The sequence below is a fragment of the Euprymna scolopes genome, chromosome 22 (genome assembly GCF_053919585.1).
Source record: "Euprymna scolopes isolate OS-2025 chromosome 22, ASM5391958v1, whole genome shotgun sequence".
Taxonomy (NCBI): Eukaryota; Metazoa; Mollusca; class Cephalopoda; order Sepiida; family Sepiolidae; genus Euprymna; species Euprymna scolopes.
The window spans coordinates 79758656-79774916 of record NC_136503.1 but is presented as its reverse complement, the minus strand read 5'-3'; the positions used below and the strand labels follow the sequence as shown (position 1 = coordinate 79774916).

Genomic DNA, 16261 nt, shown 5'->3' with positions numbered 1-16261 from the left:
AGGAAATGAAGTTACTCACATAACAAAACAAAGTTCCCTTTATAATATAGTAGAAGATAGATAGATAGATACTAGCAGGAAGACCTGACGTTGACCGGGATTGAATGATGATCTACGAATGTTTCACACGCCCATATTTTATTGTCATTGAAATCGGTCAAATCGCCTATTTTTCAATCAAATCAATTGATTGCCTGCTCTAGTTGGGGGCTCATCACGGTGCACCAAGAAGAAACTTCACATGCCTCCTCACAATAACTTAGTTCAAAATACATTGTTGTTTACATTGTACAATAGAGAACTGACTGTGGAGTTTATAAAATTACTAGCTGTACTCTGCCATGCGTTGCTGTGGCTCAATTTGGTGTAATGGAAAAATCTAATAAAAAGAGAAAATACATGTTTCTAATATTCTTAGTACAACAATCCACTCCAAAAAGTGAAAAAGAAAAGGCGAAAATGTAAAAAAGATGGTACTCTTGCAGAACTGGATCCGGATCCTCGGGAGTTTCCGTCAATCATGGCTTGGACTCGACCAACAATCAGTGGATTAAGCCAAACGTTACTAAAATGTTGAAACACTAAATCAAGTTTTTTTTTTTTTTGTTTTTTGTATTTTTGTAATTAGTATTTGGGTGATGGGGGAGGCGTTACAATATACAGAGTCGAAAAAGTTGTCCAAAAATAAATAAATTGAAGCAAAGGTAAGGTAAGTTATGTTTCTACCTAATTGGATGATTTTTTTAGTGTTTTTATTTAATGTAAAATGTTTAATCAGCTCGAAAAACACACAGTTTTTATTGATGTATTTGAAAAAGACAAATGGTCACGGACTGTTGAATATTCTGGGATAGCTTCCATATTGTTCTGGAATAGTGTCCATACCTTTATATCTGATCTACCCCTGCATTCCATGTTTAAAAAGGATGTGTCCTCTATAGTATTAGACCTTACTGAATGGTTAATTGTAGGCATAGACCGATTCATACTATCCAAAAAATTCCACCAAAAACCTAACAGCCAGCCATGGTTCTCTCCAGAATGTGCTGTTGCCATTGCGCACAGAAATCACCTTTTCCATAGCTACCAATGTAATAGATGCACTGAAACTAAAGCTGCTTTCAGGACTGCCAGCAACCACTGTAAAAGCGTAATAAAAAATGCAAGAGAGCTATATGCTCAGTCTATTAAATCCAAAGTAGCTAAGCAGCAGCTTGGTTCCTACCAATTTTGGCAAATAGCAAACAGGATCCTGAACAGAAGCGTGCGTTCTATCCCAACCATCATCGATGGTCATCTCGTCAGCATCAGACAAGGCCAAACTATTTGGCAAGAACTTTGCAGCTAATTCTATCCTATACGACGAAGGCCATTAACTTCCCGTATTTCCTCCTATAACAGACAACACGCTGTGCAATATACAAATATCTGTGCATGAGGTTGCCAAGCTAATCAAGAACCTTGATTCCAGTAAAGCAACTGGCCCTGAGGGCATTCCAATTATAATGCTGAAAAAGCTTCAACCAGAACTTGCCTCCATACTTACAAAACTGTTTAAGCGTTGCCTTAAGGAGAAGTGCTTCCCAACGCCCTGGAAAACTTCATCAGTATGCCCTGTATTTAAGAATTCAGGTGATAAGTCATCTCCCTCTCAGTACAGACCAATAAGTCTCCTGTGTGTCATGAGCAAGTTGCTGGAATCCATATGAAATAGAGTAGTCAACTACCTCAGCAGAAATAACCTTCTTAGTGACATGCAATATGATTTTCGTTCTGCTAGATCTACAGCTGATGTGCTAACGGTTATATCTCATACGATTAGTGAATATCTCGACAAAGGCTTCCTTTCTAGGGCAATTGCTCTTGACATATCAAAGGCCTTGGACAAAGTATGGCATAATGGCCTACTTCACAAGATCTCCAGCTATGGTATAACTGAAAATGTTTTCTCAATCATTTCTCTCTGATAGGCTTAGAAGAGTAGTGGTTGATGGGCAGAAATCAGAGGCCCACAGTATTAATGCTGGAGTCCCTAAGGGGTCCATCCTCGGCCCAACTCTCTTCCTGATCTACATCAATGATCTCCCTAAACACATACTTAAATCATTCGTTGCCATCTACGCTGATGACATGACCATCTATGGCAACACATCTAAGGCCGTAAATGACAAAGTTCTCCCTCATTCTCTCTCCTCTGATCTTGAGTGCGTGGTATAGTTGCGGAAAAGGTGGCTGGTTACTTTTAATGCATCTAAAACCAAGCTTCTATCTTTACATCATCAACGCTCTGATCCCCATTTGGCATCAATTGAAATAGATGGCTCTCGTCTTGGGGAGGCTCCATGTTTTGATAAGCTTCTGGGCTTGACCTTTACTCCTGACCTGAAATGGAACACGTACATCAAGTCAGTTGCCAAGGTTGCTGGAAAAATGGTAGGATCCTTCTACCGGTCCAGAAGATATCTCACTGCTGAGCAATTCTCTATCTATATAAAAGCCCAGTACGTCCAAAGATGGAGTACTGCTGCCACATCTGGGCAAGAGCTGCTAAAAACAGCCTATCCTGCCTTGACAAAGTACGAAATAGGCTTCGTGGCTTAGCGGGGGATGCCGTTTTCTCTTCCCTGCAACCTCTCTTGCGAGCCTATCTTTGTTTTATCGTTACTTCCATGGCAAGTGCTCGTCTGAGCTCCAATCTCTGGTCCCTCCTCACCAATCTTTCACGATAAACACCCGTCTAGCTGAAACCACTGTCAAACATTTTCCCCACTCTTTATCTGTGCCAAAACCAAAACGTAGATTCCATGAACAAAGATTCTTTCTTAGAAGTGCACGCTTGTGGAACTCTCTCCCGTTTGCCTGTTTCCCACCTGACTACAATTTGGATGTCTTCAAGTCCAACATAAACAAATTCCTGATGAACCACCCCCTTAAGTAAGACACTTTATCAAATCTCAAATACTAACGATTACTACGATAATATCCCATTGATTACTGTATACGCAATAACCTTTATCCCCGAGTGGCTTCTGAGCTTTGATAAGTGGTGACTACCTTGTAAAAAATTTATTAAAAAAATATTGGGAAAATAAGTTAAAAACTATAGAAAACAGTGTCAGAAACCCACCGAATATATGTTACCGTGACATAGGCTGACATATTCGGTGGATTTTTGACAGTATTTTGTATAGCTTTTTAGTTTTAACTCATTTTCCCAAATTTAACGTAATCAACAGTGTCCGCCACCATTTGTATTTTTCAAATATACCGATAAACACTTTTTTGAGCCGACTAAACATTACATTAAATAAAAAGGGTTTGTATTACTAAACACAGATACGAAAAAGTTGCCGAAAAATAAATATATGAGAAATAAATGTTATCAAAGTCAAGATAAGTTACTTTTTTACCTAACTGGATAAGATTTTAGTGTTTTTATTTAATGTAAAATATTTAATCGGTTCGAAAACATGCAATGTTTATTAGTATATTTGAAAAATACAAATGCCAGCAGACTGTGTTAAACACATTAAGTTTGGGAAAATGAGTTAAAACTAAAAAACTATACAAAATGCTGTTTGGAACTCACTCAATATATATTACTGTAACATAGGCTGACATATATTCGGTGGTTATTTAACAGTAATTTGTACAGTTTTTTAGTTTTAACTCATTTTCCCAAACTTAACATGTTTAACACAGTCTGCCGCCATTTATAAATAATAAATTGTTTGTTTTTTTAATAATAAATTGTTAGTTGAAAGCACAGAAGTTACAAAACACCCTCTCCTCTCCATGGCTGAAAAAAACAAAACAAATAAAAATAAAGATATTATTTCAGCATGTTACAAAATGCATATGTACCGTGAATTTTCTTTGAAAAAAACTGTACTTTACCTAACAATTTATAGTTTTAATACTTAAAAAAAAGTTCATATTTTCTTATATAGAAACAACTGTTAAAAAAAAAAAAGAAGTGTGCTGCCAATTTTGTTAAAAAATTATTTTTACGACAAAGATGGTTTTGTTAATGTTCTTTGACTTTTATGTTTCAACTCAAAACGCACCTTCTGGCGAGCAATTTGTTTTAAATTAAATTGGGAAATGAATTTAAATTTAAAAGATAGAGGATGTTTTTTTTTTTCACTTATCGATTAGAGTCGTCAAATGAATTGAAATAACTATCGGAATAAAAACCGAATAGTCACGCAGAATCGAATTATGAAAGATATTTTTACTTTATTTAATTTATGATTTGAATTATTAATTTAGTTTAATAACATAAAAACATTCAACTCTAAGGATAGACTGTCTGGAAATTTCAATTGAATTGGTAATGTAGAAATATCGTTTTATTGATAGCGAAAGAACCAAGAATTACATTTCTATATATATAGATTTTTTTTTTATATATAATGGCTTGAATGAAAGTTTAAAATGAAAAGTCAAGTATCAGGGTTTAATTGTGCTCTAAACAGAAACATTCATTTCGAATGTGCCCTTGTCATATCAAAAAAAACCTACTGTTGATTTTATGTCTGATTTTTTGGCTTGTGTGGTAATAAAACTTCTTGTGATGTTAGGCTGTGGAAGGTGTTAACTTTTGTCAAAATCGCCTGTTCTTTCTTTCATTGGATTTTTTCAATTTTCCATACTTAACAAAGACATTCCAATACAAAACCTAAAAACACTGCTAGGCACTTAAAATACCTTTGTGTGAAATTTCATAAAAATCGGTCCAGCCGTTTTGGAATCCATAGAAATGAACTGAGATACACAAAGTTCTTATATATATATATGAGAAAGAAAATTAAAACTAAGTTGAACTTTACAATCAAAATTATTGTTCGACTGAATACTCCAAAAAACAATTTACAAAGTCCTTATTTCGCTTTACTCTCTATTGGGTATTGAGTTTTTTTTTAATTCGGTTGGGATTAAATTTTCTATATATAAACACTGCTATTTATATTAGTTTAAAGTTTACCATTGCGTATATCAGGTAAACACTACACCCCTTTGTTTTCATTAATATATATATGTATAAAAATATATATGTATGTATGTATGTATAAAAATTTCGTGAAATGGTGAAAAATCATTAGTAAATTTAGTTTGCTAAATATAAAAAAACAAGAAAATTAATTTTTTTTTTTTTGTTTGTTTTAGACTACAGTTCTCATCTTGGATGTTGTTCTCTCGTTTTGATTTATGTAACCTCCGACCTTCTTCAGGTGTGGTGCAATAGATAGAACTGATTAAGACTCACCACTTTTAAGTGAGTCTTTTAAAGGTTGACACAATTACAAGTTATTACAACTTCTACGTGATCATGGCTGACCGAATGTAAGTAATCTACCTCTATTTTAACCATCATTGATTAAATAAAGGGTTCTGTTTGAAATTCCCAAGTATAACAAGACATACCTGGAAAAGGTTGGAAGTTATACTGACATGTAAGAATAACATCCAAAATCAAAACAGTGGTCTGAATGATACGAAAAATTTTTGTGCTGTTCATTTTCTAAGGTGGAAAAGTTATGTCCATTTTTATTTTATTTTTTGTAAGAAATGAGTGTTTGTATTCAGTTCTTTTTTAAAAATGGAAGAAAAAAAAAAAAGAACACATTATCTTGAAACAAATTAAATTTGAAAATATTTTATTTTGGAAAGCATGACAGGGTAATTCTGTTTGATATTTGGACCGTATGTGCCGAGAATATTTACTTTCTTTTTTTTTTTTTTTTTTTTTGTACGTGCATTATGAAATGCACCAAAAGGTCATTTTATTATATAGTGGGAGAGTGTGTATTAGGTTGGTCCAAAAATAATGTCGTTTTTATATATAGTTATACATAAAAAAAATTACATTATTTTTGCACCAACCTAATATTTAACGGATGTCTTATTGTGTGTGAATGTCCTTGCATGTGTGTACCAACAAAAGCGTCTATCATAGTCAATGTGTGTGTAGGAGTGCAACACGTACAATAAAACAGTTCATTCCTTTTGGCTTGGAGCAAAGTGTAGTATCTGTTCTGATGCTGCACTTAAGATAATTTGTACCAGTCAATGGAGGGGAAACCCTCTATACTGGGACAATTATTATTTTTGGTAACCAGAGTGCCCCCTTTTTGCCTACTTTTAGGGGAGCTGGTTTTTACCTCACATTAAAAACGGCCTTGTGCCTAATTTGCTCAGTGGGGGAGCAAATAAATACCATCTGTTCTGTTGTGCTGCACTTTACCTTTTTTGACCTTGATCAGTGGAGGAGAAGTCCTTCTAGATTGAGGCAATTTTTGTTTTTGTTCCAATCCAGAGTGCTCTTTTTTTTTTTGGGAAGCTGGATTTTTCCCATATTAAAAACCGACCTTGTGTCTAACTCTGCCCTCGTGGGGAGGCAAGTAAATAGGAACATCAATCTGTGTAGCACAGTGGCAAAAAAAAACAACAAAAACAAATAAAACATACCTCTCCCCATTGTGTCATCTTCTCTTCTCATTATCCAAGTTCATCTTCCATCGAAGGAAACCAACAATAGGTCATATGTATTTAATATAACTTTATTTGCGTTTTGAAGTTTGCAATGGCTTCTTTGGATTCCTACATTATGCGTTTCTCCCAACTTTCAAATGCGGAAACTTTATCTTCTGTAATCTTGTCCCACTCTCTCCTTTGACTCAACTTTAAACTAAAATCTATACGTCTCTTCTAAACTATCTCATTACGTCATTAATACATGTAGCAATAAGATCACCTCATGTTTCATTAAATTACCTTTATTGTTTACTAGCGGGACCCGTGGAAATTCCACAGGGGACTCATTCATATGTAATATGTTGATGTTGGCATTCTGTAGATGTTCAGTGTAAAGGAAGACGCTCTGATATTATCGTAGCTATTTTGTTAAAACTGCAAAAGTATTTATCTAAGCTATCAGGGACGCCTGGTTTAGCCCAATTGTAAAGTATGCTTAAATGTGATATTTTAATTCTTGCAGATTTCGTATATATTATCATCGAGTTAATGTATCGATTTTTATATATTATATAGTTGCAATTTCAAAAATAAAAAAAAATATATCCATATGACAATGTCACTTATATAGGTACTAGCATGTCGTCTAGTGTTGCCCAGTTGTAAAATATATTTTAATTTATGTAGATTTTGTATTTATTATAAAGCCACTTCTCTATTGATTATTATATTGTACCTAATATATAGTAGTGATTTCAAAAGGTAGAAGATTATATATAACTTGTGAGCGATCAGCTAGAATCAAAACTAAAACAGATCTCCAGCATTATTCATTACCATCTAAACTAAGTCCATATGTATAGGAAGACTTTAAAAACAATGTTAAATGTATATTTTGAATATAATTTTTTTTCCACAGGTCCCAATACCACATATATCAAATTGTAGACCAAAAATTAACAAAATGGTTTGGTAGAGATGGTTCCGAGATAGGGATTTACTCTTAATGCAGCTTCAAATGTTATGAGATTATGCACAAAGTAGAAAATATGCCCCAAAAGCACTGCATAATCATGAAATGAAAAAAATCATCCAATAAGAAAAAAAAACAAACAAAAAAAAAAAACAAACAAAAAAAAAAACACTGAATTAATAAAAGTTCTTTTTTAAAGGAATATGCAAATTAGTACAAACACAAATCTCTGTGAAAGGTGATAACCTATACACAATCAGAAATGTATGCAATAGGTGATAATGTATGCCAAAAAATGTGTGTGAAAGGTGATAATGTATGTACAAATATAAATGAATGTCTTCAGAGTACTGCTAAACTAAGTGTTTTTCCCCCTCCTTTCTTTGTAGTTAAAAAGGATAAAAATAAATTCACACAAAAAATATTTTTCGACTTCATTTCAACATGAAAAGTTTGTTAGAAATGACTAAAAATCCAGACGTTGACATCATGACAAGCAAATTTAGTATAATATATGTTTATTTTAGACTAGCATTTCAGCCCGGCGTTGCCCGGGTATTTGGATGTGTATGTTGAGCAAAAAAAAAAAAAAAAAAAAAAAAAAAGTGGTAGTAGGAAGGTAGGCTCGAACCCATACTGCAAAGGAGGAAAAGAACGGGGTAAAACCTAACGTTTATGCTGTTATGACCACTGCTAAACCGGAAGTGACATTTTTAAAAATTAAAGCTAGACAATCTAAAGGAGAGGATAACTGTCAAAAATATCTGCGAAAAAAGTGACCCTCCATCCCTGTAGAAAAGTGCCTAGTTGAAGGGGGAAGATATTAATGTTTTTAGCCAATTTTTCAATATTTGTCGTATGAAAGGTCGAACTTTAAAACAGTACTGATCTTGGTAAAATCCGTCGCCTCTATTGAAAGTTTAAGGCAGATATGCAAACAGACATACATACATTTATATATTGGTAACTAAAAATTTTCGACCCAAACTGATGAAAAAGCTTGCCCTATCTCTGAATACCCTTTATGTAAAATTTCAAATATTTAGACCAGAAATTGTCTGAGTAATTTGGAAGAGACCGCAGAGGTCAATTTATTTTTTAACTTTGACCCCTATTATGACCCTTTAAAATTTGTTTTGGGCTCAAATCAAGTTAGATCCATGTCCAAGGAACCTATATCTAAAATTTCAAGTGCATAGACCCAAAATTGTCGGAGGAGTTCTCAAAGTTCAATCGTTGAACTTTGACCCCTTAATCGACAAATTTCTGGCCAAAAACCGATTACATCGATTTTCCCAAATCTCAGTACCCTGTATATCAAATTTCGAGTCTGTAGACTAAAAATTGACAGAGTTATTGCATAGGGAAATGTACACAGACACACATACACAGACACGTTCACTTATATATATATATATATATATATATATATAAGTGACACTCACTTTCACAATGTTCAATGGCAAATCTATAAATCTTTGCTCGACCAACACATTCCAGAGTCACTTGGACGAGAGCTCCAAAGTGACCAAACTGACCTAAGAGGCAAACTAGCTAAACTGTCTTCCAAAACCAACTTCCTGCTCTTGCTCTTTCTCCTCTTGAACCTCCTCATGCCTGACTGACTGACCTTTTGTTGGCAGTTATTGTTCAGCCACCCAGAGAATACCTTCTCTGAAGATAACAGAATTGGTCTCTGAATGTTGTTTCTCTCACAAAGCGGATCCCAGCAGGACTCCTCCATTAAATTAGACTTTTTCAAGCAAAAAGAATATCTCTTAGGTGGTCTGACTATGGTCAAAGATATTTACAGTCCTCTGTGCTCTCCTTTTTCTTTGGCCAAGCGCCTAACATCATCATCTGCCATTCATATGCAATAGTAAATCATGCTGCGCAGCATGTTTGCAATCTGAGTATGGTTAAACACAATATTGCTTAACTAAAGTGATTTGATGGGAACCAGTGTCATGATCATATTCGGTTTAACGTGTTTTACATGTACTGTTATATGCTGAACATCTTTTTAGATGCTGACTTCCAAACTAACCTATCTCCGACCAGGCCGTTAATTATCTTGTTTTCAATTCCATTTTTATCACTTCCATGTTTTCCTTGACTTTTGCCTGGCAGCTGACCCTCCTATTCTAATTGTTCTACGTTTAACTTGTAATGTCACAGGAACCAGTAAAGGAAGGAAATAAAAATCCGAATAATGTTAATAAAGAAAAATCTTACCCATAATGCAAAAAAAAAAAAAAATAAAATAAAAATAAATAAATAAATATTGGATATTAAAAATCATATAAATGATCAACTAATTTTATTTTTATAAAGAAAATCATTTTTAAGCAAATTTGACTTTTGCTCCCACCCTACTCCATGTTAAGAATGGCTTTCTAAAATCTTGCAAGTTTGAATTATTTGGGGTTATCACCCATGTTCTTTCAGCCTGTTTTCAAGATTGCGTTGTGAAATCATTTCTCATAGTTTATGCATAAAATTTGATTTTATTTAAAAATAAAACTACTTGATCAATCTGTGATTTTTGTCGACGATATTTCCTTTCCATCAAGTGTACATACATCATACACATCTTTATTTGTTTTTTTTTTATATAGGTGAAATTCTAGACAGGCATCAAATGAGAATCGAAAGTGAACCTCTGGTGTATTTTCGGCAGTTGCATAACTCGCTTTCCTTTTTTAGTTCTTTAGTCTTCACATTTCATGAGCAAGGTTTCTGACAACGGGGAAAGAATTGCTGTTTTCTGATCAGAATTGATCCATCTTAAATTTATTATTAGTTAGTTTTTTTTACCATACTTTTTTTTAAAAACTCTTTACATAAAGTAGCTTCATGCCTTGTCTAGAGCGATTTCCATAAAAAAGAGAAAAAAAAAGTCGGACAAAGTTTTGTAATGCACAGGTGAAAATTTTTTAACATCCAAACTCTCATAAGTTTGTAAATTATTTTGTACAAAGGGATTAATTATTACAAACGTATTAGAGTGAAAACGAAATACAATAAATAAAAGGAGAGGGGGAGAGAGATAAGGTATAAAGGAGAGGGGGAGACAGATTAGTAGAGTTCATTGATAATTAAATGATTAGAGGAGACCGAGGGAGAGAAAGGTAAAGAGAGACAGGGGGAAAGGGTAAGGAGAGTGAAGAGAGATCGAATCCTTCAGAGAAAGTTCATTACTTTTCACAAAGAGGGTGGAGGGAAATAGGGGAGTAGAGGAAAGAAAAGAGTAAAGAGAGAGAGAGAGAGACAAGGGTAAAGAGAGAGAGGGAGCGAAGAAAAGAGAGAATTATTTCGAGAAAGTTCTTTTATTTTTTTTTCTTAATATTTATCCCAAATTTGTCTTGGAATTCACTTTTTTTTTTTTTTTTTTTTGTTATTTTTTTGTCACAAAAATTGTCTGAGAGTAGAATTTAAAAACTAGATGTCAAAGTTCATCAGCTTCTTCTTCTTCTACGGACTGTACAACAATGGTTCCAGCGAGAACATCATAGGCTGCTCGATTATGTTCAAAGAAAAAGACTGTCAAACACGCCGGAAAGAAAAATGCAATTGTAAAGTTCTTCAAAATTGATCGCAGAAGGGCACTGAAAGAAAGAAATTTGAAAATAGATTAAAGAAGAAACGCTCCACTTCCAAGAAAGCAGTTTCAATTTAAAGATTAAATGATTTGGATCTTGCTCAGAATTCACCCTATATTAAAAACAGAAATAAAGAAAAATATATATGATGTATGTACCTGTGAAAAAAATGAAAATACAATTTTCCAAAAATCACGTAAATTGATCAAGTAAATTTTATTTTTCAATAAAAAAATCCAATTTTATCAGTAAGGAGTAATCGTCTCATCCACCATTTTGAAAAAAATGCCAAGAAACAAATGTAGATAACTCAACGATAACGTATTGTTGCAAGATTTATGTTGTAATGCCTATAAAATCCCATTTATTACCTTAAAAATGATTTTCTTTATAAACATAAAACTACTTGATCACGTTACATGGTTTTTGGAATATGATATTTTCATTTCGTCATGGGTATGTACATCGTACAGCTTTTTCTTTATTTTTGTTTTCTTATTTAGGAGGGATTTTTTTAATTATCAACACATAGAAGTCGCAACTATATATAAAAACAAACATTAGAAAAATACATGTCCCAAGCAGGTAAAGTCAATTCCCGAAAGAGCAGTTTTTTTTACCATTTATGTCCTCTTGCTAACATTAAAATCAAGATGTAAATGCTAATAAACCTTATGTTTAGAATCTTTATTCCAATTTTTTGCACCATTTGTACATGACTAAATTGAACTAAATATAGTTGACATTATCCACTCTTACACCTACAAGCTATGTTCCAAAATTAATAATGATTGGTTAATCAAGTTATATTTCTTTTTTTATAAAGTAAAAATATATATATATATATATGTATATATATTAAATTATTCAAAATTTGTATTCTATCTTTAGGAACAGAAAATGTGTTTTAAAAAACAGAAAGCAAAATTTTTTTTTTATTAATTCAAAAGAATTTCAAGGAAACCATACTTTTTTGGCAATTGGTTAAAAGCTTTTGACTGAATTTGACCCTTCCCTTCTGATTTTGATGATCTGACCTGCAATGATGACCTATTTATTTTGGTGTCATCTACATATACATCTCTATAAATATAAAAGCATCATCTACATATACATCTCTATAAATATAAAAGCATCATCTACATATATATCTCTATAAATATAAAAGCATCATCTACATATACATCTCTATAAATATAAAAGCATCATCTACATATACATCTCTATAAATATAAAAGCATCATCTACATATACATCTCTATAAATATAAAAGCATCATCTACATATACATCTCTATAAATATAAAAGCGAAAATGTGTATGCTTTTTGTGTATGTCCAAGAAAGGCTTTTTTCCGAGAAGCGATCGGTCGACTAAATTCTTAAAACTTTTTATATCACGCCTAAATGATAATATCTACAAGTTAACAACCGGGGTCGCCTGTCTATTTAATTTGCCCGACTTTCAAAAGATAAATATTAAAAATTTTTCAATTGCTACATGTGCATTAAGCTCTTTCATATAAAAAAAGAAGCGAACAGACTCACGGTAAATAAAACACTCTCCCGCAAAGTTGACGTCATTAAGTCGTCAAAAACGGGCACCTGCCGTTAAACGTTGCATGTTTTTTTTTTTTCACACTTTATTATTTTCCAACTGCACGTCAAGGCTTCGTGTTTTTGTTTTTTTTTTAAAACAAACACCCGGCCAACGATTTTTGTTTTCATTTACCCAAAAACACACACACCTCCAAACACCCGGGCAACGCCGGGTACCCCCTGCTAGTATATATATATATATATATATAAAAGACAAAAGTGGCGCACGCATTTTTGTATGTCCAGTAAAGGCTTTTGCTTAGAACTGTTTATATACCCCCTAGATCATAATATCTATGATTTGCAAAGGGACGTCACGTCTGGATTTATTTTGATCGACTTTTATAAAATTCGCATTATTTCGTTCTATCGCGTGTTTGTTCGGCTTTTTAGTATAAATAAAGTGAAACTGATGGAGCGAAGACAGTTTCTTGGCTTCCCTGCCAGGGACGTCCAGAAAGCAAGCAGCTTTGATCAGTGCGGTGAAAACCATCATATCAGACAATTGCTATTCATTTGGACACTCCCTTTTTTATGGGGAGCTGGTCTTCCCCCAACAACAAAACCAAAAAATCTGCCTCGCAGCCAAAGTTAAGTGCTGGATTTCATTTCTCTATGGCATGATGTTTGACTTCATTAAATTTATGCACGTGTCAGTTAAGTTTTTAATCGCTCAATTTCAACCATTCTCATCTCTGCTTTCTTAGCGTTGTGGTAAGTTGTCAGGCTTTCGCCTCATTTTTTTTTCGTTCGAGCCTACCTGCCTACCAAAACTATTTTCTTCTTTTCTTGTACACCTACAAACACCCGGGCAACACCGGGCACCCCCCGCTAGTCTATAATATAAATCTCACCTGTCTGTTTAAATGCATGTATGTGTGTTTGTATGTGTGTCTAAAACATTCGGCAGAGGGGGACAAATTTTCACAACATCGGTATTATTTTGCAGATCGACCCTTTGGATGACAAATATCGAAAAATTGGCTAAAAACATCAATTCCTTCACCCCCAACTGGGCACTTTTCTACAGGGAGCGGGGAGGAAGGGTGAGGGGGGGGTCGCTTTTTTGCCGATATTTTCAAAAGTCATCCCCTCTTTTCGACTGACTAGCCTTAATTTAAACCTTTGTCATTTGTTTTTTTTGGTTTTTTTCACATTCTTTTCCTCCTTCGCAGTTCGAGCCTACTACCACTTTTTTTTTGTTTGCTCAATGCACACACCTCCAAACACCCTGGCAACGCCAGCTTCCCAGGCTAGTCATGTTATAAATGTAAACAAAAAAAAACAGTAGGAATTTTTTTTTAATTATGAACCTAATTAAATACAAATAAAAACTTTATTTCATAGCAATCTTTAGGTCAAAGTCCAGCTTTTCTCAAAGAATTTGTGATTACCTCATCTTAAGAGGTTGGCTCTCGTGATCTTTGGAGAATCTACAATAATAGTGTTGTTAATGGTAGCAAATCTATTTCTCCTCTGTTTAATGGTTTTTAAGTTATTCTAAGTGGACTGTCTCTTTGCTGACAATTCTTCTCTTGATTTTGGTTGTTTTTCTTGATTTGCCTTTGAAAACCAATCAATCTCTTGACTGTTATTACTCAATGCAGCAACATTTCTAATTTTACTAAAAATTTCATGGTCGCATATTATATTTAGAGTTTGTAAGCATTTATACTATATTCAATAATATATTGTTTATTTTAACAAGTTTTATAGCAATATATAATTAGAGGGTGGTGGTGGTGGTTTTGGTGGTAAAAGACAGCAAAGCATGGATTCATGTGACCAAATATAACTATTCTACGTTTAAAAAATTATTTACTTAAGATTTATTATTTCATTTGTCAACATCGATGCATAAGTTACATTTTTAGAATATTAGCAGTTCTATAGGCAAGTGACAGACCTTAATCCACTAACCTGTTTGCACTTAGTGACTCAGTTATTTCAAAACAGAGTTAATGCTTTTGGGGGACAAACAATCATAGTACTGTGCCCTGTTTATTTGTTTGAAGACAATGTCAGTGTGATATTTTGATAGTCAGCAAAATGTTGCTATATCTTTTGGTCCAGTTTGGCTCAAGGTTGCATGGAAAAGGGACGTTAATGCTCCTTGTGCTACACAGAGATAGATAGATAGATAGATAGATAAATAAATAAAAATTCTTCAAAGAAAAATGAGAAAATTTTATTCTTAGCTCTTGTTGTCAATAACTGGGACATTTTGGGTTATAGTTAGCTAATCTACTTCCTAACTTCCAGCATGACTGCTACTGGAAACGGTGACAAGGCAAATCAGTTCCTTTCTCATGCCTACATATTCCCTGTGCATGTACCTTTTTTCGTTTATTATGTTTTTCTGATTCTTTTTTTTTTTTTTTTAAATTTAAAATATTTTTTGGATATTTTAATTAAGAATTATTGAAATTATTTTTCTTTTTAATTATTGAGAAAACTTTTTGTGCTCTTTAAAAAAAATAAATAAATAAAAAAAATAATTGGAAACACATTTTTAAATCTTAAAATTATTTTGGAGAATATTATGTATTGGATAAATTTTTTATGACATTTGAAATTGTTATTTTGATTTCAATAATTTTATTTTTATACTTTCATAAACATTCATTATATAAATTCAAATAGAAAACTTATTTTTAAAATAAAAAAAAAAAAGACATTTTTATAATTTCATAATCATTTCTTATAAAATTTCAAATAAGAAAACACTTTTTAATTGTTACTAATCGTGTTATTTTTTTCTGTATAATTTTGTTCATTTTTATTGTATATTTTTCAATAATGTTCTGTTCTTATATTTTATTTCAATAAATCGCTTCACAGTAAAAAAATACTGAAGAACAATAAAAGTGAAGGGACTGATTTGCCTTGTCACCGTTTCCGGTAGCAGCCATGCCAGAAGTTAGGAAGTATGTTAGCTGACTATAACCAAATTTTGTATTTGGTAAATTGAGAGCCAATACTATTATTTTACCAGACATTATTGCATCAGTCCATATGTGTAACAACTGGTTTGGGGACTTCTTTCATTAAATAATTTCAATTCATCAAACTTTTGAGCAACACATCTGCATCATTTGAGAACAATATTAAAAAGAAATTTTTTTCACGTTAATAAATAAAATGAATTTATCTGAAAGACTGCTCAAAAGTTGAACATAACAATCTGCCTTACGTTACGCACCTGTAAAGTCCGAGATCTCCTGCGGGGGTTACTTGAATTCGACCATTACCCAGGTCCAATATATCTGTACAGGAAACAACTTTCATTCCAAGCAATCGCTTACCCGGCGTGGCACCTCCCACGACTCCAATACCACGGCGAAGACACATCGTCTGAAAATTAAAATTTCATTGACTGAAATTTTTTTCTAAAAGACACAAAAATAAGATTTCGGTTCAACTAAAAAAATAATTTATATTTTTCTAGTCTCTTTTGAAACAGACAGTTGAGAAAAAAAAAAAAAAAAAAAAAAAAAAAATTGAGAATATTTTCTCCTATATATATAATTTGATTGCAGAAATTCCCCTCTGTACCAAATTAGCATAAGTTTGCAGTAACAGATGCCACATACGAATTTAATATGTCTAAAC

The 16261-nt window shown here is 33.0% G+C and overlaps 1 protein-coding gene across 1 annotated transcript in view; it reads right to left on the bottom strand.

The window, feature by feature from the left end:
* Positions 1 to 9739: 9739 nt before the first annotated feature.
* Positions 9740 to 16261, bottom strand: part of LOC145243488 (protein FAM8A1-like) — a 34338-nt gene continuing 27816 nt past the window's right edge. Inside the window, exons 4-5 of the mRNA XM_080106430.1 lie at positions 15852 to 16003; positions 9740 to 11058 (exon numbers count right to left, since the gene is read on the bottom strand). Of these exons, the coding sequence (XP_079962556.1) occupies positions 10899 to 11058; positions 15852 to 16003 (312 nt within the window). The 3' untranslated portion in view covers positions 9740 to 10898. The remainder of the gene's footprint in view (positions 11059 to 15851; positions 16004 to 16261) is intronic.